This window comes from Mastigoproctus giganteus, chromosome 4 (genome assembly GCF_048544385.1).
Source record: "Mastigoproctus giganteus isolate SK-2022 chromosome 4, ASM4854438v1, whole genome shotgun sequence".
NCBI classification, from domain to species: Eukaryota; Metazoa; Arthropoda; class Arachnida; order Uropygi; family Thelyphonidae; genus Mastigoproctus; species Mastigoproctus giganteus.
Window position 1 is genome coordinate 200,335,099 of NC_143578.1, and position 26,944 is coordinate 200,362,042.

Genomic DNA, 26,944 nt, shown 5'->3' on the forward strand with positions numbered 1-26,944 from the left:
CTAAAAAAATGTGAATTTTAAATTGCCGTGAACATTTTCCGCCATAAAAAAACATGGGCGTGGCTAAAATCATCTTTCCCGGTCAAAACAGCGCTCAGTGGGTGTGGGGGGGGAGAGGGGTGACAAAATTGTGAGCGTGGATGTTTCTCGCTAATCCTTGTTCAGTATGTGCTATGCACTTGTCATGGAAGGTTTCGTCGTTTGCTTTTAATTTATATGCTTATAAATTGAATAAATTTATCAATTTATAAATTGATATGCTTACAAAAGTGAAAAATCTACCGTTTTGCAGTGTGTTGGTGTAAACAGACTTTTTTGAGTGTGTTAACGGAAGAAAGTGACTTTATTGTGGACAAATTCTTTTCTAACCCCTACAAAAATATGGCTACGAATAACAAGGGAATTGTGAAAAGATCAAAGAAGGTGATGACATTAGCGAGTAAAATTCAGTTATTAGACAAAATTTCTAATGGTGAAAGTGTCTCGTCAGTGGCAAAACATAATAAAATCAATAAGTCAACGGTACGATCAATCAAGAAATCGGAAGAAAAATCCGCCGTAGTGTCCGTGAAAATGCGCTAATTGCTTCAAAAATTTGCTCTGTAACTCATGATGTTAAATTAGAAAAAATGGAAAAAGCTTTAAATCTGTGGATAGAAGACCGAACTCAAAATAAAATTCCCTTAAGTTCACTCATCATTCGTGAAAAGGCAAAACACCTTTATCAACACTTTAGTGAAACTGGTGATAGAACTGGCGGGATAAGTTTTTTAGCTAGCAAAGGCGCTGGATTGAAAGATTTGTTTGAAATTTCTAATAAATATTACATTTAATATTAAATTGTTTCTTATTTTCATTTTGATGCCTTACGCTTGTATTTCACTACGTACTGTCTATGTACATAGTCATATTATGAAGGTACATATAATACATACATATTTTAGACAAAATTTTAGACTAGTTTTTCTTATATATTTCATACTTTGGAATGGAACCCCTTTATTACTATGGGAGCCATAACTCGGTATTCGTGTTTTCAGTATTCGCGGCATTTCTCAGGAACATAACCCCCGCTATTCGCGGTATCTGTATTCGCGGTTTCGCGTATTCGCGATCGCCAATTTGATATAAAATGAAACCTAAAAAATGTGAATTTTAAAGCGCCGTGAATATTTTCCGCCATAAAAAACATGGGCGTGGCTAAAATTATCTTTCCCGGTCAAAACAGCACTCAGTGGGTGGGGGGAGAGGGGTGACAAAATCGCGAGCGTGGATGTTTCTCGCTAATCCTTGTTCAACATGTGTTATGTGCTTGTTATGGAAGGTTTCGTCGTTTGCTTTTAATTTATATGCTTATAAATTGAATAAATTTATCAATTTATAAATTGATATGCTTACAAAAGTGATAAATCTACCGTTTTGCAGTGTAAAACAGACTTTTTCGAGTGTGTTAACGGAAGAAAGTGACTTTATTGTGGACAAGTTCTTTCTAACTCCTACAAAAATATGACTACGAATAACAAGAGAAATGTGAAAATATCAAAGAAGGTGATGACATTAGCGAATAAAATTGAGTTATTAGATAAAATTTCTAATGGTGAAAGTGTCTCCTCAGTGGCAAAACATTATAAAATCAATGAGTCAACAGTACAAGCAATCAAAAAATCGGAAGAAAAAATCCGCCGTAGCGTCCACGAAAACGCGCTAATTGCTTCAAAAATTTGCTCTGTAACTCGTGATGTTAAATTAGAAAAAATGGAAAAGGCTTTAAATCTGTGGATAGAAGACCGAACTCAAAATAAAATTCCGTTAAATTCACTCATCATTCGTGAAAAGGCAAAACTCCTTATCAACGCTTTAGCGAAACTGGTGATAGCACTGGCGGGATAGGTTTTTTAGCTATCAAAGACGCTGGTTTGAAAGATTTGTTTGAAATTTCTAATAAATATTACATTTAATATTAAATTGTTTCTTATTTTCATTTCAATGCCATATGCTTGCATTTCACTATGTACTGTCTATGTACATAGTCATATTATGAAGGTACATATAATACATACATAGACAAAATTTTAGACTAGTTTTTCTTATATATTTCATACTTTGGAACGGAACCCCTTTATTACTATGGGAGCCATAACTCAGTATTCGCGTTTTCGGTATTCGCGGCATTTCTCAGGAACGTAACCCCCGCGAATAGCGGGGGTTTACTGTATATATATATATCTAAATATGATGGACTGAGTAGACTACTGAATGAGTGTTTACAGCACTTTCGATAATGTCGGATCAAATACCTCCACCGTTGGTCCCCCTCCCCTTCTTGTTGATTTCTTAATTACCATATTTGCATACAAGCAATTAGGAAAATTCCATAACCAATATTTCAATTATGGCTCTCACTCATCACTAGCTAAAGGGGATTTGATAAGCTCTTGTCCTAATTGAAAGATATAAGATAATCCAATTATACATATATACAGCACCACCAAATACGGAGAATGCGAAAAGGTCAGAGAATGACCACCGCATATCCCGGAGCAATATGGCCTTAGTTGCTAATGCTCCTAAAAACCAAATAACAACAACAACATATATACAGCAAACTCTTGATTTACCGTGATCGGTTTAAAAGGGACACTTCAAGACTACAAAAAAAAAATCAACTAGAAATCATAAAATTCAAGTAATAACTAGAATACGTATAAACAGATGTTTTGCAAGTCATAAATAAGTGACAAGCAGGGCATTATAAAGTCGTCATTGGGAGATTATTATCTTGTAACCCCCCACTGTCTTCACACACACACAAAAAAAAAAAAAAAAAAAAAAAAAAAAAGAGAGAGAGAGAAGAAATGTTTAGTTTGTTTTAGTGGTCACTTTGATTGTTCTGTTTCGTTGCACTGCAAAAAGAAAAAATGTTTCGTTATTTATGTCAGGGATAACAAAATTTTTTTTTTGTTTAGAAATCGTGAAAATGATGGGTATAAAGAAAAACTTGAAATTATTCAAAAGTTTGAAAATGGTGCATTCGTTAAATCTCTAATGAACCATTATAATGTTAGTGACCAAACCATACATGACATCGTAAAAAATAAAAGGAAGCTATTAGATTTAAAATCAACATCGAAAAAAATAAAGGAAAGCATCGTATTGGACACACGAGTAGCGCGTGGTAAGTTTTTTTATCTATCGGCATATTTTTTACGTAGATTGCTGAACATTTTTGGATATACAGTACTGTAGTAAGTCCCCGACTTACGTAACTTCGAACTTACGTTAATTTTTTTTACTCAATTTTTTTTCTTTTTTAGGATTGTAAAATTTAAAACAGAATAATAACAATATAAGCAGTCAATAAAGACGATCACAGCATGCACAAATTGCACAAGCAGGATATGGAGTCACAAGCTTCAAAATAGGAATGAAAAGATTTTTAAAATTTATTTAGGTTTTTTTTTTATGTGGCTGAAGATTTCAGTGAAGGGGACACATTTCACCATAATAACTTAAAATCCCACAGAATTCCAGCTATTGGTATTATCGCAAATGCAATACAATCGAATTTACTATCTGTTTATAATGAATTGCAGTAACAGAAAAGCCCAATAACCCAGAATGTACAAATAATTGTTTTTATTGTTTTATGGTAGTGACCTCCAGAAGGTGTTTAGTAAAATGTTAGATCGCGTGGGGTGATAATAGTGAGTTTTTGCCTTAACCCTGTGAAATTCTTTACATAAAATGAAATTTTATGTAAAGAATTTTATTCCTTTTCATGTTTAGATGATAATAATAATAATAATTTTGATCGTTATCATGATGCCAACTAAGAGAATAAGTGACAGCAGTACTAGTAAATCTATCAAAAAAAAAAAAAAAAAAAGGAAAACGAGCGATTCGGATCAGAAAATTAAAATAAGGATGTTTGAAAATGGTCAAACATGAACAAGTATCATAATGAATTTAGATTTGTCAGTGTCAACGGTGAACACAATAATAAAGAAGAAAGACAGAATACGAGAAGCGGTGAAGGAATCAGCACCAATGAAGTCAACTATGATAACCATGGCTACGAAATACATATCAGTTTTTACTGTACAATTTCTTCCTTCAATGTTTTCTTTTCGTATGTGCCACTCCAACAACATCACAGCTGTCCCCAGATAAAGTTTTTAATTGAACTAATTAAAAAATATATAACTAACTAATTGAAAAATATATAACTATTTTTCTATATATATATAATTAATACACTGTATATAAAAAATATATAACTAACTAATTGAAAAATATATAACTATTTTTCTTCATTCTTCTGAGGATATGTGGTTTTTTTGTAATTTTGGCATATCACAGATATAGGAGCAATATTTTATTAGTCATTCCCTAGTTAAAAACTCGACTTACATAAGAAGTCCTGGAACGTATGTCGGGGACTTACTGTATTTTTGGATTAACCGGGAAATCAATTATCCAGGATTTTTATTTTACCATCTATCCTGGAAAATACAGAGTCGACTGTAGTTTATTCATCAGATTTGTTTCAAATCCACATGCTTTCTAGAACCATGTTGCAGCATTTGTAAAACACTTTCAAATAGAAAATGAAAGACTGCTTCCAAAACCAGGCTTCTGTTGCTGATATGTAAGTTTGAAACTTTAGATGATTTTGAGCTTTGGGAAGCAGTAGTAGTCCAAGGGTGCAAGATCTGATGAATATGGGTGGTGATGATGATGAAGCTAGAAGCCTAGATCAGACAATATGGCATGTGTTTTGTGTGCTATGCATGTGCTGGAACATTGTCCTGCAAAAACAACACTCTTCTCAAGTGAGCTTTCCTCTGAGTTTCGCATTCCTCCTTCAGTTTGTCCAAAAGGGATGAATAATGCTCAGCAGTTATCATTTATCCTTTTTTCAGGTAGAAAAACTCCCATCCTTGTCCTAAAAGACACGGCCATGACCTTTCCGGGTGCAGACTTCTGGGTGTGGAACTTCTTTGGACAGGATGGGAGGGGGAGCCACTGTGCCTCCACTCTTTCAACCATTCTTTGGTTGAAAGAGTGTAATGAAACAACCATAATTCATCCAATTCACCCCAAAAAAATCATTGGCACGATGATTGAAATGGTGAAGAAGCAGTTGAAGACAGGACATGTTGTCACCTTTGATCAGCATTCATACATTTGGGGAACCCATTTGGCAGAAATGGTTACACACACATCCAAGATGTCACAAATAATATATCCAACATTTTCCCCTAACATGCTTAGTCTCAATTATCTGTTTAGCAGAAATATATCTATACAAAAGTATCATGGCATCAAAGTTTTCAGGCATTATTGCAGAAATTGTCCTTCTGTCCTCTTTGCATCCTCAGTGTCAAAAAAACACCATTTTAAAATTTGCAACCCGGCTTTTCGTGGTTGAATGACACAGACATTGTTCTCCTAATGTTGCCAACATTGGGTACCAACTGGGTGGTACTACACTCAGAGTAGTGGAGAATGAAAAGGACCTGGGGGTAATTGTGCAGTCAGATATTGTGCAGTTGCTGTTACTAGAAAGGCTCAAATTCTGCAAATTGCAGCATCTGTAGACTAGGCACTTGTGAGGTGATGTAATTGAGATGTATAAGGCCTTGAATTTGTTTGAGCAAGCTCAATGCTGATGGGATTCTTCTTCTTGCTCTGTTTACTCACCTGAGGGGACATAAATTCAAACTACGGAAATACAACTGCAGAATAGATGTGTGTAAATTTGTGTTTAGCCAGCAGGTAATTGATAGATGGAACAAACCTCCATCTGTTGTAGTGGAGGTTGACAACTTAAATAAGTTCAAGGCAGAACTAGACAAACATTTGGAGTGAATGGATGGGTGAAATGTGCAGGTTTTTTTTTTTGGCTGATGCTATATAAGCTTGATTTCTTGCATCATATGCCTCTACTAATGCTAACATATAAGCATGAATTTCTTTTGGTATTTTTCCCTGTAGAAGCAGGTATTTCATAACTTCAGTTTTGCTGAAAGTGACATTTCTTCACTTTATCTGTTTAACTGTAAAAACTTCCAGGAAAATAGGCTGTTTAACATAAAAAGATATGCTCTTTCATAATTTGACACTCATTTGTCAAAAAAAAAAAAATTTTTTAAATTGGAAGTGGATTTGGCTGAAAATTTCTCAGCACCCCACCCCCCATACAACATTAAGTACCTATGAAATAGCTCTGACATAAAAATTGTCCTTGCAGATAAAGGACACTTAACAGTTGTCATAAACATGTGTGACTACGGAAATAAATTTAAGTCAAGATTTTATACAATGTTTGAGAAACCAGAATATCAGAGAACAAAATCTCCTGGTCTCCTATGATGTTACCACATTATATACCTGCATTCCCATAACCAATGCTCTGAACAGAGTTCATCAGCAACTGAAAAGTCACCATACTTAAATAATAGAACTAAACTCACTACTGCAGACATCTCTGAAGTAATACATATGTGCCTAGAAAACTGCCACGGGCTCTACAGTTCTCATTTGAAAACCACTTTCATGGAGGATTTTGAATATCCTTTTTAATTTTCTCCATTACCCATAACCTTAATGGAGGAGGTACAATGGCAATGTATTCACCATACTTCCCAGTGGCAACAAAATGGTATTACATCTAATAACATCAGTTTATCACAAGTCTATGTCCACAAGACAATACACCAACTATAATTATTAATTTCATATGGCTGCCTTATGACATAGCATTATTCAAACACTAATAAATAGAGCACTATCTCATTGCTCCATCAAGGCAGACAGACTAAAAGAGATAAGAGGGTTAAATTAGATCTCGGCAAATGCAGTTACCGTGGAGTCAATTCTTTTATTGCTGGTTGTTGTTGTTGTTATTTTGGTTTTTAGGAGCATTAGCAACTAAGGCCATATTGCTCCAGGGATATGCGGTGGTCATATCCCTGACCTTTCCGCATCCTCCGTATTTGGTGGTCACGGGCTCAAACCCCGGTCTAATCAAGAAGTGTGTGCTATGCACTGCTGCTCCTGCCCACCTGGCTACGGAGGCGCCGCATCATGTAGTACCATGTGTTATGACTCTACCCTCAGGGTAGAGTCATAACACATCACACACAATATGTTATGACTCTACCCTCAGGGTAGAGTCATAACATATTGTGTGTGAGAGTTTGTGTGTGAAAGTTTGTGCAAGTGATATTTCTGCCCATCTGCATGTAAAAACTCCACTCCCAGTGGAGGAATTTCATAAAATTTTATATTTGGGCCTTTTAATAATATTTTTCAAATCATTCCAAATCTCATTAAAATCAGACATATATAAATCTGGCAATTATTATTTCTTTTTTGCTTTTCCCATACAATTTGTATGTAAAAATTAAATTCATATATGAAATGTAACAAGTTAGTTAATATACATAATGTAATATTTCAGGCACGTTAGTAAGAAATAGTAAAAATTTGTGATTTATAACAGAAAAATGAGCAAAAAGCAACAAATTTTATGTGTGAACCAAGGAAATTTTGTATGTGTGCATCTCCTCCACATTTTTCATTCATTCCTCCAACCAGCATATGGCATTAAATATATAATATCGAGTGCTCCAGCTGCAATATATAGTATAGGGATAACCCACGCAACATTTATAAAAAAAAAAAGAAAGTTAATATACACAGTGTGCTTGATTTTTTTCCTTAAATTAATTGAATTTTTTTTTCTTCTTTTTCTGTGATTAATAGAAGTGAAAAGTAAATATAGTTATCTCCTTATAAATTAATTACTAGGATTATAACTTTATAGAACACTTAATAAAACTAGTTTTTTGTTCTCTAAATGTAGCCATTCAGTTTAATTACAACTGTATGATATTTATTACTTTCCCTCCCGTATACTCTGTTTTGAGTCTCTCTCTCTCTCTCTCTCTCTCTCTCTCTGTGTCTATATTACCTTTACAAGTTAACCATGTTCGTGAAATAACAATACACCTGAAGTATTTACGACCTGTCTAAAGATAACAATACTTCATTAAAACTACATTTAATTTATGAATTTTTTTTTACATACAAATTGTATGGAAAAAATAAATAATTGCCAGATTTTTATGGCTCATTTTAATGAAATTTGGAATGGCTCAACAAATATTTTTAAGAGGCCCAAATACAAAATTTCTGAAAATCCACCAGCTGGGAGTCACATCGTTGCATGAGGAAGGACAGACAAACAGACATGGTGAAGATAGGTGCATTATGCATATATGCTAACATGTACATGGGAGGAGTGTAATAAATACTATACAGTTGTAATTAAACTGAATGGCTAAGTTTAGAGAGTGGTGAACTACAAAGTGTTTTATTAAGTGTTCTATAAAGTTATAATCTTAGTAATTGATTGATAAGAAGATAACTATATTTACTTTTCACTTCAAATTAATCACAGAAAAAGAATAAAAATTCATTTAATTTAAGTAAAAAAAAACTGAATGTACCTGAAATGTAATGCACTACATACATTAACTAAGTTGTTGTTTTTTTTATTTAATCAAAAATTCATTTCAGTTAGAAATGCAAAAAATTAATTTTCAGAGATGTGTTCCTAATTAATAACATGTGTAGTTGTGTCTCAAATAGCTACATATATAGTTTGGTTCCTTATTTCTCGTGAATTTTTTCATTATACATTTTTTCATCATACCTCTGAATGCATCCCTGGAAAGAAACTCTGACATCACTGATAAACCAGTACAATTATCATAAAGAACTATCCTCCCTATCAATAAAATCCTTATGTTTGTTTCTGATCAGCATGCACAATTATAGTAATACCCAACAGGAACACTGCCCATTATCTTGGGTGTACGACTACAGTGGTTAAACAGTTCAGATCTGTCACTTCACAGTCTCCAAGTATTTAGTTAGAAAGTTAAGCAAATTAAGTGAGATGATGAGGTCAAGGTGTGGTGGATACAGAAATATTACTACAGCTATCAAAACCATACTGCAGACAGCACAAATAGCTGGTGGGATAGGTATAATTATACCACTCTGTCACCACCATATAGGTTTAATACCTATGGAGTACTTTTAAATAAACAACACTTTATTAAATATCTTGATTCACTTTTTTTTAACAGGCTCTTGTATATATTTCATATTATCTAAAGAAATACTGAGTACTTACATAACCTTGAATTTCAGCTGATACAACAGATCCACTTTTATCTATAATGGCATCCACTTCCTCTATAATGTCAAAATATGCTTCATTATTGGTATATTTCACTCCTGTCCTCCTCCACGGAATGTTGGACAACTGACCAGTAGGAAGTGTGTTGCTAATACTGAACAAATTTGTAACTATTAAACTTTATCCTACATCAAATTTCATTAAATTACAATTCAAATAATAAAACTGTAAGATTATAATTTTATAAAATTATAAGAATTAATAAAATTATATCATGTTAAGTCAATAAACACAATATTAAATATAGTAAACATTGCTAGAAATCAAATCACACCACCACCTTAAGTTTTTCTAATTCTGCATAAATGAAAACTCTGAATTTCCCTTATCCTGCCTAATATTTAGGAGACATTTTTTTAATGCAATAAAATAAATCTTGCAATCACTGAAGTAATTATTTTTATTATTCAATAGGGAATGTAATTTTTTAAACTAATTCCATATCATCCATTTCCCACTGTTCCTATTTTCTCCCCATTTCCCCAATTAAAAAATTGTACAATGGCAGACAATATGCAACATAAATTTGTATCTTGAAATTGCAGAAATGTAGCAGATTGTGACTTTTACATGTTCAGTGACATCTGCACATAGTAATAAATAGCAATTCATGCATTACTATATATATAGTTATGTATGAATTGCCCATTTATCTTCAGTCAATCTGAATTAGCACACATTGAATAAAAGGTGTTTTATATGTTTCATTGCATTTTAAAATGAATGATTATAATGAGCATCAAATTTTGTTTCAAAACAAAAAAAAAAAAAAAAAAAAAAGGGAACAGTGGTATGACTACAGAGGATTGAGGCTGGTGGGAGGAACATCCTTAAACAACTTGAGGACATTAAGTTGTATCTACCACCATCCCATATTTCTGAATGTGTGGTATTTCTTAGAAATAAAATGATTTCAAAATGATACTCTAAGAAACAATACGAGGTGAGCCATATGTCAGCTTACTGATAATAAACACTAATGACAAAGACAAGGCATAACGAATGAATGGTAAGGCATTAAGTAGTGAAAAATGCTTTAAATTAAAAATAAATAACACTTTCTCCATACACTAAAATGAAGAATTTTTTATTCTTGGGTAAATGACCGAATACTCACACGAAGCCGACCGGGCTAGCCGGGTGGGTAAAGTGCCTGCCTAGCAACCCAAAGGTCGCGGGTTCGATTCCCGCCTCGGGCTTGGATCAAAGTACTGAAAAAAAAGAAAAAAAAAACCTTGGGAGGTGCATTATGGCCACAGAAGCCTATGCAACTACCAACTTGGCGCCAACAACTACCAAAAAAAAAAAAAAAACTCACACAACATCATGCCACTACTACTACCACCACCAAATTAAAATTAACATATTCTGGTAGCATGCAGTCACTATAGGATAAACATGAACAGACCACCTAACAATGGCTTTTAAGTGCATATTGTTAAATTCGGTAGGTCTGTAATAAAAAAAAATTACATATTACGTATCTGAAAAATAAAACTTTGAACAAAAATTGGAAGAAAACTAAACTTATTGGAAGACCAGATGACATTAAGTTGACACATTCAATTTATGAAAATTTCCAACTAAATCGGAAGAGTTGACAGCTATGTATATACCGGGTGGTTATAAAATAAGTTTCCCTATTCAGAAGACCCTAGTGTCAAAACAGTTAGAGATAGCGCTGTGAAAATTGGTAGGTAAGTCATTTAGGATATGGGGAAAGGATCTGTAGAAGGAAAAAAAAAAAAAAAATTAGTTCATATTTCTGCCACCAGGGGAGAAATTGGCACTGTAAACATGAGATGGAATACATAACTTAGGATTAGATTTTAATATCAAAACTTAGAAATCTACATATTATTCTATGTGCTTTCCTTCACTTGAGATGACATTCTGAAAATGGAGGACTGCGTGTGATAGTTTCACATAGCATCTCATTGGGGATATTCGCTACATGCTGTTTAATGATGGCTTTCAAATCGACAAGCATCTGTATGCCGCTTGACAACACTTGAGTCGCGGTGGCGCCTCCGTAGCCAGGTGGGCAGGATCAGCAGTGCGTAGCACACGCTTCTTGATTAGACACAGGGTTCGAGCCCGTGCCCACCAAATACGGAGGATCCTGAAAGGTCAGAGAATGACAACCGCATATCCCCAGAGCAATATGGCCTTAGTTGCTAATGCTCCTAAAAAAAAAACCAAAACCAATTGTGTAATTATGGCTATGGAAGCATCTCCTTGCACTGAAGTTTTAAAGCAATGGCAAAAAATTTATTATCAAACCTATTACATTTTTCCACCTTTTTGAATGATAATGATTTTTTTAACCCCTGTGACACTCAAATATTTTCAATTGTGCTAAAGTTGAATTTTCACACTAATTCTAGGAGGAAAAGAGTTAAAAACGAAACTGATATATTAATTATGTGAAAAGTAACAATAAGTTTAAAATTAACAAATTTTTTTAATGTTTTAAAGTTTATACTAAAGTAACAATAAGTATCTTCTGTATTTTTGAATATGTGGCATTTTTTTATAATAAAATATAGTTTCAAAATAAACTCTGAACAAATAGTACCAAAAAATAATATTGCTACAAACTGAAATAATTTGCAGAGATATTCATTAAAATTAAGTTCTGGTACAACAAAATGATTCATGTACCCCCAAGAAGTTTGTTCTAATGGGATTTTATTGTATACAAACTCCCATCACACACTACTGATGAGTATTCCTTATCTTTGCAAAAATATGATATAGACAATTTCCTGATATTCTACAACTCACCACTTGCTATACTGAAAAAGTTAGTAACATGTGATATCAATATTAGCCATAGAGTGCAAGGGAGCCACAGGCTTTTTCTGCATCAGTAAAAAAATAATAATAACAATTAAAGAATAATAATAAATCAAAAATAACAATAAAAATAAAGAAACATAAAAGAAAATATATAAGAAAATAGATTAATTATGTGCTTCCTTCCTCATGTAAGTAACTATCCAGTTGACTATTGACTTTCTCCATGCTGTCAGACTGGAACAAGTTACCCATGGAGGTAACGTGTTCCAGTATGCTGACTAAAAGAAAACTTCCTGCAATCCAGTCTAAACCTTTTCCCTCATAATATGAATTCATGGCCCCTAGTTCTGGAATTCTTTATAAGATTGAAAATTTTTCCTTCATTCATTTTACTATTCCCTGTCAAAGGTCTATTTATAACCCTCTGCTTTCTACCATGCAGCCATTGTGTTCCAGCTTATACTCAATCCTTTACCTCTCATAAGGGACTGTCAATGCCTTACTAAAAATCCAAATAAACTATGTCAAAATTATTTCTTACATCCAGCTCACGACTGTGTCAAAATATCTAACCAGGTAGTTAAAGTGATTTTCTCTTAACAAAACCATGTTGTGCATCCTTCAGAATGCACATTTCTATCTAAATGTTCCTGGTTGCACTCTTAATCATTGCTTCCAAGATTTTCCCAGTCATTAAAGTTAGGCTGATCAGTCTGTAGTTAACCACTTCACTCTTAGAACCACCTTTATTGTCTTGGCAATACGCTGGCACTTCTCCAGTCCAAAAGAAATCTCTTCTGGGTCCAATGATGCCCTCATAATTAACCTTAATGGTTCAATGCACTCTCTGGCCATCTCCCTCAAAATTACTGGCTATCAATCCAAGAGTCTTATTTGCCTTTAAGCTCTAAAGTTTTCTAATAAAAAGTCATCTGTAATTTCAAAATCACTATTTGATATATCTCAGCTCATTTGCAAACCCTTCCTCACCATGAAGGATTTTTTTTTTGCCAGTAAAGATTGATGAAAAGTACCCATTTAGTCCATCATCATCAGCTGTGGCTGACTTTAACACAACCATTACACAAGTGTCTGATCTGATTCATTTTCTTGTTTTTTTTGTATTCATGCACATTAAAAACTCCTTGTGCCTGTTCTTTGATCTAGTAACCAGTGCTTTCTCATACTCAGCTTTTTCACCTCAACCTTTTCTGTGGTACTAGTACAGATCGTACTAGTACCTACAACTTGTAACTGTTGTAGGCTTCATTACATTTCTATAACTGTCCCATGACATCTTTTTCTACTCTATTAGATTGGCTAGCTCTGTATTTATTCATTTCAGCATTATGCTTTATTTTCTTAATGATACATGTGTTCATGGCTTCTATAATCATTGCTTTAAAGGTATTTCATAATACTAATGTATTCACCCTAACTCTGCAACCTGCCCAACTGATAGGTGCCATGTAGTGTTTTCAATTGTCATAGTCCCATTTCCTGAAATTAAAACACCTGCCTTTCTTCATCTTCCAAGCAATGACTGTGTGATCACCTCCTTCTGTACTGTGAGTCCTATGATATCATCTGATTTGTGAGTAATGATAGGGTCTAGAATATTCACACTCCTAGTGTTTTCTTCAATATGTTGGCATAATCATCTAGTTTATTTAAAAATTTTGTTCCTCTGCTGAGTCTCCCTCCCGCTTACTCCAATAAATTAGGGACAAATTGAAATCACCCGTAACAAGACACTCACATTCGCTTACCCATTCCATCTGTGCATAGGGACTCTCATCATACTCTTCACAGCTGTAGATCACTCTCATTATACCTTTGCTTTCCAACTACCTCGCACCACACACTCATCATACTCTTCACAGCTGTAGATCACTCTCATTATACCTTTGCTTTCCAACTACCACACACACACACACACACACACACACACACACACACACACACACACACACACACACACACACACACAGAGAGAGAGGTATCTTTGAATCTGTGAAAGCTCTTCTTGTTCTCAGGCTGCTTTTGGTAAGAAGCATAATTTCTCCCCCCCCCCCCCACTCCTTATCCTTATCCTTCCTAAATACATTATATCCATATTTCTGGGTGACACCACATTTCTGTTAGCCCTACAGTTGTTCTAACCAGGAGGTTGAATTCACTATTTTAATGACAACACTCCTCACATTACTGGGGTTTTTACATAGATGGCATACACTTGAATAGAAAGGGTACAAAAATATTTGCTGATAGTAAAAAAGATTTACTATGATGCAGCAACCAAAGAACTGGATGCAAAACAATTTTCCATCCATCATATACTTGGATTTCAGGAATCTTTTGATACTGTTGCACATAAAAGACTGCTGTACAAACTGGAGCAATGTGGCATTAAAGGCAAGTTACTGCTATGGATAAATGGATGGTTAAGTGCAAGAAGACACACACCCAGGGTCCTGAGTTGGATATCATCATTCTTCTCTTTCTTGGTAATTCCCTTCTACTTTTGACTCTCTCTCTCTCTCTCTCTCTCTCTCTCTCTCTCTCTCTCTCTCTCTCTCTCTCTCTCTCTCTCACAGAGTAACCCGGGAATTTTTTTTTTTCCTGGTGCAGCATAAGCCTCAGGATTCCTTGCACCATATGGCTATTAATAATAATAATAAGACTGAGACTGGTTATCAATGGGCACTGCTCTTTGCAGACTAATGTTCAGTGCTGGGCCTATTGTTGTTTTCGATATGTATCAATGATATTAATGAAGGTATATTAGGCTTAATGTCTAAGTTTGCAGACGATACAAAGGTTGGCAGGATGGTCAAAGATAGTCATCAAGATGAGCTACTGCAACAAGATCTAGGGAATTTGGGTAAATAGGCTGAGAAATAGCAGTTGAAGTTTAAAATTGACAAATGCAAAGTACTGCATATGAAAAAGAGTTAATTGTGCAGTAGGACATGAAATTCTCTGAGCAGTTCAAACATGCTGCCAGAACAGCTCATGGGATTCTGTCAATGAAATACAGAAACTGTGCTAGCAGGGATAAGGAAGTGATTATTCCTTTGCATAAGGCTGAGGTTAGGGTGCATCTTGAGTACTGTATACAGGTCTGGAGGCCTCACTTCAAGAAGGATGTAGATCTGCTGGAATGGGTGCAGAGAAGAGCAAACAGACTGGTGAAGGGTACAAAAGGGTGCTCTTACCTAGAAAGGCTTCAGTTCTGCAAATTGTAGCATCTTGAGCCTAGGCACCCATGGGGAGATCTGACTGAGGTGTTTAAAGCCTTGACTGGATTGAGTAAGCTGAATGTTAATGATATTTTCCCACTTGATGAGACTACAAATGAGGGAGCATAAATTCAAGTTGAGGAAGAATGGTTGCAGAATAGATGTGTGGAAGTTTGTCTTCAATCAGCAGATGGTTTATTGTTGGAACAGCAGGCTTCCATCAGTTGTGTGAAACTGAATGGGTTGAATAAATTCAAGGAAGAACTAGACAAATTCTTGGAGGGTAGAGATGGGTGAACTGTAGGTTTTTTTTTTTTTTGGCTGACGCTATATAAGTTTGCTTTCTTGCAACGTTTACCACTACTGCTATATGGTAAGCAGGAAACTTTTCAAATACCCCTTGTGTATTGGTCACAACAGAAAAAAAAAAAAAAAAAGGATAAATGACAAAGTGTGATTTTGATTATGTAGTATACATTGCTGATCAGCTATTAATGAGACAAACATAGTTAATGTCTAGCTCTCACTCAAACCAAATGTGACAGACAAAATACTGGGGTGGGAAGAAGGACATAACAATGGCAATTAGATGTTTATAAATCAATCCTATAATGAAATATTAATCATATAAATATATAAATTTTCTTTGCAGATGAAGTACAATTCAAATGAAAGTATAAACATTTACTAACTTTGAACGTCCAGTCACAGTATTGGCAATGGTGCGTAGTATATTTGGTGGCTTAATCATTTCTTTCAGAATGTTTAACTCTGTAGCAAGTGGAAAGCCATTATCTAGCATCTCATCTAGCAACTATAGCAAAGAGATTTTATAACAAATTAACTCAAGTTTTTATAGTTACATTAATCTTAAAGAAGACTCAAAATTTGTTTCTTTTTAAGTTACAACTGGCATACATTAACATCCATAGGGACAGTGACTAAATTTGTTAAGAATAAAGCAAATTTATATGATTTAAATTCACATGCTTTTGAAGTTATTTTGTTCTGTTGGCTATAAACTGAAATTTGTAACTATGGCAATAAGCATATGACTAACATGTAGAACGTAAGTACTTAACAGAAGCATATTTCATATACTGCTGAAAAGTACTATGTGAAGTCAAGATTGATTTTTATGAGATACATACTCTGATTGTATGGCATGGATACATTTAAGGAATAATAAGCAAAAAATGGATATAAGACAGTAAAGTAACATCAGAAGCTAAATAACAACATCCATAAATTAAAAACTTAATTAGTTCTACAGTGCTATATTAATGGAAATGGGTCGAATTTATTTTACACGGTTACTGCCATGTATCTAATACAGTGGTATCTTGGTTTGCGAGCATAATTCATTCCGGAAACATGCTTGTAATCCAAAGCACTCGTATATCAAAGTGAATTTCCCCATAAGAAATAATGGAAACCCAGATGATTCGTTCCAAAACTCAAAAATATTCATATAAAAATGATTAATACAAAATACATATATACCTTTTATATTTTTAATATTTAAATTTAATATACATAAAGCAATCGAATTTATTAATTATTGGGTAGGACGACTTTCACTGTCACTAATGGAATCACTGCTATCTGTTGACTCTCTTTTTGTGTGACTTTAACAAGGAACCTATCCAATGACACTTGCTTTTGCCTCTTTTTTGAGGATTTCACAGAAATATGACATATTCATTGTCATTAAACATATTCATCGCTCGCACCACAGCCTTACTCAGGTGGTGCTTTTATACAAAATGTTGCACTGTTTCCCACATTTTACACACCTCCCTAATCTCATTTGAAGAGAGGGATGTCTTCGTTTTTTTCTCCTCCTCCTCAGACGAGATCTCCTCCATAACCTTTTGCTGTTGCTCGCGATGCAGATCCATCGGTTCGTCGGTGGTAAACTCCTGACCATGTTCCTCCACCAGCTCTTGATTGTCGTCCTTATTCACCTCCAGTCCCATGGTCTCCCCCAAGGACACAATTTCATCAACAACTGGCAGCTCCTGTTCATGAGCAAACCCCTCAATGTAATCAGACCACAGTTTTCTCCAAGAAGAATTGAGGGTTCTCTTGGTGACCCCATCTCAGGCTTTATCAAGGATCTTGAAGCAGTTTACAATGTGGAAATGATTTTAAAACTCTCGGAGGGTAAGGTTAGTTCCTTCGGTCACCTCAAAGCATCGCTGAAATAGTGCCTTGATGTAAAGCTTTTTAAAGTTCGAAATGACCTGCTGATCCATGGGCTGGAGTAATGTTGGGAGGAAGGAACTTGACCTTAATGAACTCGAATTCTTCCAGTAAGTCGTCCTCAAGGCCTGGAGGATGAGCAGGAGCATTATCCATAACCAGCAAGACTTTGAGTGGCAATTTTTTTTCTAAAAGGTATTTCTTCACTGCAGGACCGAAGACCTCATTGATCCACTCAACGAACAAGATACGAGTGACCCAAGCCTTGCTGTTGGACCTCCACATAACGTTTAACTGGCTCTTCTGCACCTTGCATTTCTTGAAGGCTTGTGGATTCTCAGAATGATACACGAGCAGGGGCTTGACTTTGAAATCACCACTTGCATTAGCACACAGCAAGAGGGTTAGACGGTCTTTCATGGGCTTGTGACCGAGCATTGCATTCCCTTCTGCTGTAATGTAGGTCCTCTTTGGCATCTTTTTCCAAAAAAAGCCCCGTCTCTTCGCAATTAAAAACTTGCTGCAGCAGGTAACACTCGGAAACCATGAGCTTCTGGAACTCGGCAATGAACGCCTCAGCTGCCTTAGCGTCCGAACTCGCAGCCACTCCGTGCCTCACAACACTATGGATGCCACTTCTCCTCTTAAAGTTATCTAACCATCCCCTGCTCACCTTGAAGCCTTCTTCGTTTTCTGTAGATGTACCTGGCAGTTTACTTACGAGGTCGGGCGTACAAGGCCTTTCCCTTCTCACAGATCAAGTTTTCGGTCACAGTATCACCTGCTAGTTGCTTCTCGTTTATCCACACCAAAAGCAACTTTTCTACATCTTCCAGAATACGTGGCCATTGCTCTGATACTCTTGTGACTCCTTTTGCTACATCTAGCCCCTTAGTTCTTCTTTAATACTGTGCAAATCGTTGACGTAGCCTTCTTATAAAATCTTGCGATGGTGGCCACTTGCATACCTTGTTCATGCTTCCTGATGATTTCCTTCTTAACTTCTACCATAATCATCTCCTTCTTCTTACCACCTTCCTTTTCAACCCTTTTCTTCATTGGGGCCATTGTCATAGTACAGTTAATAAAGAACAGTCACTACATTTGGACACAAAATAAAAAAATGCTTTACGCACATTCACGTGGTCACAACGCTAGCACGGATGTTGACTATACGAATGAGGTATGCCGACTGAGACCAAGCATGCAAGACGATTACCCACAATCCCAAGTGGCTTGTGATCACATGACACTCAGCAGACAAAACGTATAGGTAATACTGTACTCGTATTGCAAGACCTCGCTCAGTTATCAAGTTAAAATTTATTAAAAATTTTTGCTCATCTTGCAAAACACTCGCAGACCAAGTTACTCACAATCCAAGGTACCACTGTACAGCAGTAATCAAGTAAAAATTATGGCAAAAAAATTTTACTGCTAAATTCACATTAACGTTAATATTCAAATTAAAGACTGCTTAAGAGTAGTGATGTCTTCTCCGATAATGGCAGCTTTTCAATTGTGCTGCCTAAATTATTTATTAATTGCTTTTATTCTATGCCTTATTGATTATTTATGTAACAATACTCAAACTCTGAGCTTCTAGTTTTGCAATAAAATGACAAAGAATGTTTTCCCTTCACAGCCATTGCTGCCACCAAGAAAGGCTAACATAAACACACTTAAATGGCAAAGTATTAGCAAACTGTATTGTATATTTTTGTGCTAAAAGCCAAAAAAAGATTAAAAAGGCAGACATTCCCTGAATATTCACTTCATTTATTTTCCAATGAACCAATATTCATACCATCTGATGAGAGCCCTTTTAACCTATTCAGCCCTGAAGAGGGTGTGCAAGGCTTGAGCAGTAGAGTTCTTCTCAGCATGGTCCATACTTGTTAATAGGAGAAACTCTTCATAGGAATGAGATATACTTAAATATAAGGAGGAGGAGGCGGTTGCGAGAGTATTTGCAAAAGCTATTGATACAGTGTTAGCTGGGTAAGAAAATTGCTAGTTTGGCTGGAAGGGGAACAGACCAATAGTTCAATGGCAGCCACAAGCAGAGTTTAAACTGATTCTTTCAATACTACTAGTAGGATAAGCATAAAACTGGAAAGCAAGGTGAGGGGGATTACAAGGCCTGCTGGGATTCCTCATGGGACAAGTAAATATATGGGCCATATCAGAGTTATTAAGAACAAATACAGATGTACATATACTTGCTTGTACACTAATGCTGAGAGCACGGTAAATATATATCATGAATTTGGAGTACTGATTAAGTCATCAAATTTTGACATTAGATCTGTAGACAAGACATTTATATCTCCATTAGGGATTACCATGATTTCTGATCTTTCTTGGCATAAGCATCACAAATATTGCTTCCTCTACATTGAAAAAACTGAGTTTTGCTTTTTGCTCTTGGCATTATTTTTCTTCTAAACAACTACTTGCTCTGTACAAATCTTAAATCTGCCTAACATGGACGATTGTTCCCACATATGAGGTGGTGCATCCAAAACCTCTCTCAGGCTAATTAATGACCTATCTCTCAAAGGCTCACCATTCTCTGTCCCATAAGACATTGTTTCTGCTGGATACTTTTTCCATAGACGCTTCCATGGATAATGTTCTCCTGAAACAGCATCTATGATTCCACCCCCTTCCAAACCAGTCCAAACACGTGCCACATCAGTCAGCGTTTACTTACCGTTCAACTTTGAACTCAGAACCAACTTTCCTTCTTCCTCATTTATCCCTTCAACTTCTGTTTCTGGAACAACCCTTATTTCACATGTTTTTCATGGAAACTACAATCTACAGTAATTCAAGTGTAATGTCAACAACTATCTTCTATCTTCTCAACCTTCAACCCACATACGGGTGCCGACCAGGCTAGCCAGGTGGGTAAAGTGCGTGCCTGGCAACCCAAAGGTTGTGGGTTCGAATCCCGTCTCGGGCTTGGATCAGAGTAGTGCAAAAACCTTGGGAGGTGCATTATGGCCACAGAAGCTGATGGGCCAACAACTAACAAAAAAAAAAAAAAAAAAAACCACATAAGGTGCTAAGTACTATAGGTTACAATACCTATCATGATTATGATTTTCATGAAAAAAAAAAAAAAAAAAAAAAAAAAAAAACATCGCTGTGCCACAGCGACAAAGGGGCACAAAATTTGAATTTTTGAAATACAAAGCATTAAATCAGAATATCTTATAATGGATAATTTTAACTTTCTGGATGATCACTGAAATTTAAAGGTTGGTTTCTCATAGAGTAGCAGATCTTCACTGGATTTACCAAATGACTACTTTCTACACTTTCTTGTTGCCCACTCTAATGCCAGAATGTCAGAGAGGCAACAAGAGTAATAAGAGCAACAAGAGTAACAAGGCTCAGCTGGACAGGTATTTTGAACGAACAGAGGTGTGAAGTGGAAGTGGGTTTTTTTTTTTGTTTTTTTTTTTTTTTTCGGCTGATGCTGCATAAGCTTGCTTTCTTGCATCAAATGCCTCTACTAATGCTAATGTCCCCTTAATGCTAAGAGAAAGCAATGGTCTTGATCTGGTTATCAGCAGTAACACTTCATGAATTAAGAATCTCCAGATAAAAGGAACCACTAAACAGCAGTGAGCATAGTATATTGATGTGAGATTTACTTAAAAATACAACTATCATAAAGAGTAAGGGGAAGTGATTTTGCTTTTGTAAACTACAATGTTCTTAGATAGTTTTTAAATTCTTTTCAGGGAGACCAACTCATCTGGTGAGTATGGGCTTGGCACACCCAGAGTCCTGAGCTGGATATCATCATTCTCTCTCTCTCTCTCTCTCTCTCTCTCTCTCTCTCTCTCTCTCTCTCTCTCAGGGATTTTTTTTTGGCTGGTGCAGCATATGCCTCAGACTTCCTTGCACTATATGGCTAATAATAATAATAATAATAAAAAATATAATGTTACAAACTATATCTAAACAGGAAGTGTTCAGCAAAGTAGCCAAAGAAATTACTAAGCGTTTTGTACCAACTAATAGATATTGTTCAATGTTTAGGCCTAAGTAGATGGCATATGAACTAATGAGACTAGTGGCACAGAAGAAAAAATGCATGAGATATTATAAATTAGCAGAGGGGCACAGAAGTATGAACTAGTCTGCACTAATTCACAAAGGTGATTTGTAAAGCTATGGCAGATTAAGAGAAGTCACTAGCTAAAAACAAAAAATAGTAAAGAACTCTTTGCTTATGTTAACACTAGGAGAAAAGAGATGAATGACATTTCTCCACTAGACATGAACATCATAACTATTGACAATCCTGATCATGTTGCCAAAAAACTGAAATATTTTATATCTACAGTCATGTGTGAAAAATTTTTTGTGATGGGGATACAGCAGCATATCTAATTCTAATTGGAAGCTAAATGATTTTGTGATAACTGAGAGAAAAGTGAAGAGAAATTGCTGAAGCTTAAAGTACTTGAGGCACCTGGGGATGCTTGAATTTATCCAATTATATTAAAATAAAAGAGGTAAACAAACCTTTGCTCATAATTATGAGAGCATCCTTGGATGTGCAAATGTCTCTTTGACCTCCGCCTATTTGCAAAAAAAAAGGGGAGGTTGAAGGGTAAAATGAGTAATTACAAACGTGTAAGCTGGATTTCAGTTCCAGGGTAAATAATAAAGTCAATGGTCAAAGAAGTAATGCAGGATCATCTTGACAGGAATGCAGTTATATGGCAATCGTGACACTGATTTGCTAAGAAAAGTTTTGCCTGACCAATCTGATTGGCCTCTATGATGTAGTCACAAAGGAATTGGATATAAAAAATACCTCTGGCATCATATACTTAGATTTCAGTAAAAAGAAAACGGCTTTTGATACTGTTCACACATGAAAGCCTGCTATACAAATTGCAGCAATGTACAGTAGACTGTTGAAATAACGACACCCCAAATAACAGCAAGTTTGAAATAAAAGCACACTGAGATTGGATGTATATATACAGCACAGATATTTTGCAGTGCCCAAAAAAGAAAACAGCAAGTTACATGATTACTGTATTTGTTTACGTTCACCATTTTCAAAGTGAATTCTGTACTGATATCACGGATTATACTGCTGTTTTATGTTTATTTTAAATTAAAAACCCCTCACTATAGCTCCTAAAGTTAATAAACCTCATACAGAGAAGAAAAGCAGAACAACATTAAAGCTTAATGATAAACTTGATATAATCCAAACTATTATGTTAGGGTTACCCGGAATGTTAATTCATATACCCATGTGTATTGTCTGTAAATTGCATGTGTTCTCTGGTCCATTTGCTGGACAAAAAACCCCATTTCTTGGGGGGAAACCTTGCTATCTATGCCTGTGGTCCACTAATTCAGCCACAGAGTGAAAAAATCCTATAAAAGTTCCTAACGTCATCAATGGGATTCGAGCCAAGACCTCTTCCACCTGGTGTGGGGAGGATGGTGATGATACAACTTTGCTACCCACGCAGACTAAACTTGATATTAATGGCAGAATATAACATTGGATCATCAACATGTTTATGTTTTTTATGTGCAGTTAATAAAATTCTTAATCTCTCTATTTCTTATTTGGCCTCATTATTTCTGCATTAAATACATTAAAAATAAAACTTACCAGATAATGGAAAAATCAAAATAATGAATCCCCAAAGGTGCCATTATTCTGAAAATCTACTGTAAAATTAGAGGCAAGTTACTGCTATGGATAAAGGGTTGGATTGAGTTGCAGAAAACTAAAGTTGTTAGTGAAGCCCCTCAGAGTTCAGTGCTGTTTTCTATATTTATTAATAATATTTATAATGATTAATAATTATTAAATTATTAATAATATTTATTAATAATTTTTATAACTATCTGAAACTTAATTTTTATTAAAAAATAGTAATAACTGAACAAAAGTCTTACATACATGTCAGATAACGTACGTCCATTTAATTTTCTTCCTCTTCATCGCTGCTAAGCACAATCAAAGAATGTTTTCTCTGTTGCAGAACATCTTTGCCTTCTAAACTTTCTTCTACAGCATCTAGATTTCGTGTACTTTCTGCTCTCTTTAAAAAATCGGTAATCTGGGTTTGTTTGCTTGATAGATCTTTGTAAATTTCTTGGTATGGAGCTAAGCATTTTTGAAATGCCCTTTTGGACTTTGTGCTCCTTTCGGTCGAAGGATCTGCATTCAAAAAATAAGATTCTAATTGCTCAACTAAGTTTATGCCTTCCCGTATGCTTTTTAGTATAAAATTTGGAACTTTGGAACTTTCATCTGCGCTGTCATTCTCTGAATTGATTTGGTTTACCTCCGATGCCATTTCCACCAAATCTGTTTTTTCAGCTACTTTTTTCTGCCAGTAATTCTTGAATGTCTTGGGGAAGGGGAAAATGAATCCCCAATATTTTTATTGGGGAAAAAAATTCCCCCTCCCCTCTCCCAAAAATTGGTATGAAGGTAATCTAGTAAGGTTTTACCATTTTATATTACTTGTGACAAAAAATCATATCATTTAATGATTTTTATGAATGGTTTAACGTTAATGATCCTGATCAGGTTGCTGGCAAATTAAATAGGTTTGTGCATCTACATTCACAAACGAGGAATTTTTTAGGGATGAGAATGCTAGAAGTATATCAAATTTTAAGAAGATTTTGTGACAAACAAGAGGAAAGTGGAAGAGAATTCTTGAAGCTAAATACAAAAAAAAAAAAAAAAAAAAAAAGCACTCGGGATGAATGGGAGCTATCCAAGGAGGCAGCAAAAGAAGTAAGCAAACTTTTAGACATAATTATGAGAGCATCCGTGGATTAGAGAAAAGTTTTTTGGTTTTTTTTTCCATTTTAGTTTTAATGGTGCGAAAACAGGGGGAAAGGTCCCTATGGATTACAGATGTGTGAATATCTACTCAATTCATAAAGGGGGAACAAAGGGTAACATGAGTAATAACAGAGCTGCTAGCTTGGCTTCTGTTCCAATAAGGGGCAGTCTTGTTTGACCAATCTAAATGGCATAGTAACATATGAACTGAATGCAAAATATAATTCTGACATCATATACTTAAATTTAAGAAAAGCTTCTGACACTGTTCTTCATAAAAGACTGCTGAACAAATTAGAACAGAGTAGCATTTGGGGTACGTTACTGTTATGGATAAACAGATGGTTGAGGTTGAGTGGGAGAATAAAGTGCAGTTATAATGAGTGCTCCTCTTCTTGAAATATTGCTATTAGTGGGGTTCCCCAGGGTTTAGTGCAGGATCCAGTGTTGTTTCTATATTTATTAATGATACTGATGAAGGCATATCAGGCTCAATGTCTAAGTTTGTAGATGATGCAAAGGTTGATAGGGTGGTTAATGACAGTTATCACAGTATGCTACTGAAATAAGATCTAGAAAAATTAGGCAGATGGGCTGAGAAGTAGCAGTTAAATTTAAAATTGACAAATGCAAAGTACTGCATATGGGTAGAGCAATCCCAGAATAACATACTGTATGGTACCACACAGTATGTTATTCTGGGACACTTTATGCAGTGCACAGAGGCAGCTAGGACAGCTCATCAGGTTTTGTCAATGATGTACAGGAATTTTATCGGCAGGGATAAGGAGGTGATTATCCCACTGAATTAAGCAATGGTTAAGCCACATCTTCACATAAAGGTGTGAAAGATCTCATTTTAGGAAGGTTTTTGGTCTGTTGGAATGGGTGCAGAGAAGAGCAACATGATTAATGAGGGGGAACAAAAAAAGGGTGGTCTTACTTACAGTGCCTATAGGCACCTGTGAGATCTGAATGAGGTGTTTAAGACTTTGAATGGATTAAGTAAGCTCAATGCTAATGGAATCCATCTTCGTGCTGAGACTACACACAAAAGGAAGCTTAAGTTCAAGTTCAGAAAGGACAGTTGCAAGATATATGCATAGAAATTTACTATTAGAGGGGATATACAAATGATATGGGAATTTTTTTTTTGGCTGATGCTGTATAAGCATCATTTGCCACTACTAATACCAATCTAATGGCCCCATTCCTTCAATCAACCCAAATGGATGAATTATTTTAATCAGGTCCGTTCTCACAAGAAAGTATGATATTAAGAGTTATCCATATTGACTTACTAAGCAAATCATACAGTTATTAAAATAAAATAAAAAATTTTAAAAAGGAACTAAGCTAGACTCATCTTCAGTATTACAAAACCAAGAAGAAAGTGAAGTAATTAATATATAAATCTTAAGAAATATATAAAAAGGATTCAATCAAAGGTTACACAAAAGTCTATATATATATTTCTAGAATTAGAAAGGTTTTACTAAAAGGGAAAAGGCAAAACAGTGCAAGGTCTAATGATGTTATAAAATTTACTAATCAGTGCAGAATTATATAATTTCGTATAATACTATACAAACAAATTTGCAGAATTATATTCTGAAAATAATTCTAATTATACAGCTCTAGACAATACTAAATTTAACAATGGTAATGTTAAGAGATTTGCACTGTAGTCAGCATATAGAGATATGTTGACTACAGTGTTAAATAAATTTTCTTTAGATTATAGTGTGAGTGGTGACAGAATTCCCTATGAGTTTTTTCTTGAACCAAAGCTTTTTAGTACTGCAGAAATCAATTACTGTATCACATTAATATGATTTTCACACGAGGAAGAAGGTTTCCAAAAATATTTAAGGTAACTCAGATCACACCTATATTTAAAAATGTGTTCCAGCCTCAGACCAATAAATACATAAATCAAGTTTATTAAAAAACTGATTGAATATGCATTCAAACTACAGATTTTCTGAGGAACAAAAATAATATTCAGAGGTTTGGATGGTCGGGTCAACAACTAAAAATCTTCTTACACAAGAAGATGTTATAAGAAAGGCAAATGGATAGTGGAAAACAACTGGATGTAATGTAGCTGGTCAGTGGGTATTGAAAAATAACCAAATAGTAGAAAACAACTGGATGTAATGTAACTCAGTACCCCACAGTGGAGCACACAGTCAAAAAAGGGGCTAGTGTACAAATTGCAATTAATGAGATTCATCAGTCCTGCCTTAAACCTAGTTCATGATTTTCCAACAAATAAGAAAAGTATAGTAAAAGTGGGATCAATCACAGTTTCTATTACTAGGAATGTTTCCACAAGGCTCATCTCGAGTTGACTACTGTTTTTTTTTTCCCCCATTATATCTATACATGTCAATCAATTGATAAATTTTCAATCCCAACTTATGCTGATAATGTTAAATCATATGAACTAATCATTAATACATTTGGCTTATATAACTAACATCATAAACTAAATAAATGGATTACTATGAATGGATATTGTTTCATGACAATCATCAAACTACATAAAAAGCATATTTTTAA

The 26,944-nt window shown here is 35.0% G+C and overlaps 1 protein-coding gene across 1 annotated transcript in view; it reads right to left on the minus strand.

Moving 5' to 3' along the window:
- cm (AP-3 complex subunit carmine) overlaps nt 1-26,944 on the minus strand; it is a 136,772-nt gene that overhangs the window by 68,655 nt on the left and 41,173 nt on the right. The window contains exons 4-5 of the mRNA XM_090371985.1: nt 16,011-16,132; nt 9,209-9,368 (exon numbers count right to left, since the gene is read on the minus strand). Coding sequence (XP_090228111.1) covers nt 9,209-9,368; nt 16,011-16,132 — 282 coding nt within the window. The remainder of the gene's footprint in view (nt 1-9,208; nt 9,369-16,010; nt 16,133-26,944) is intronic.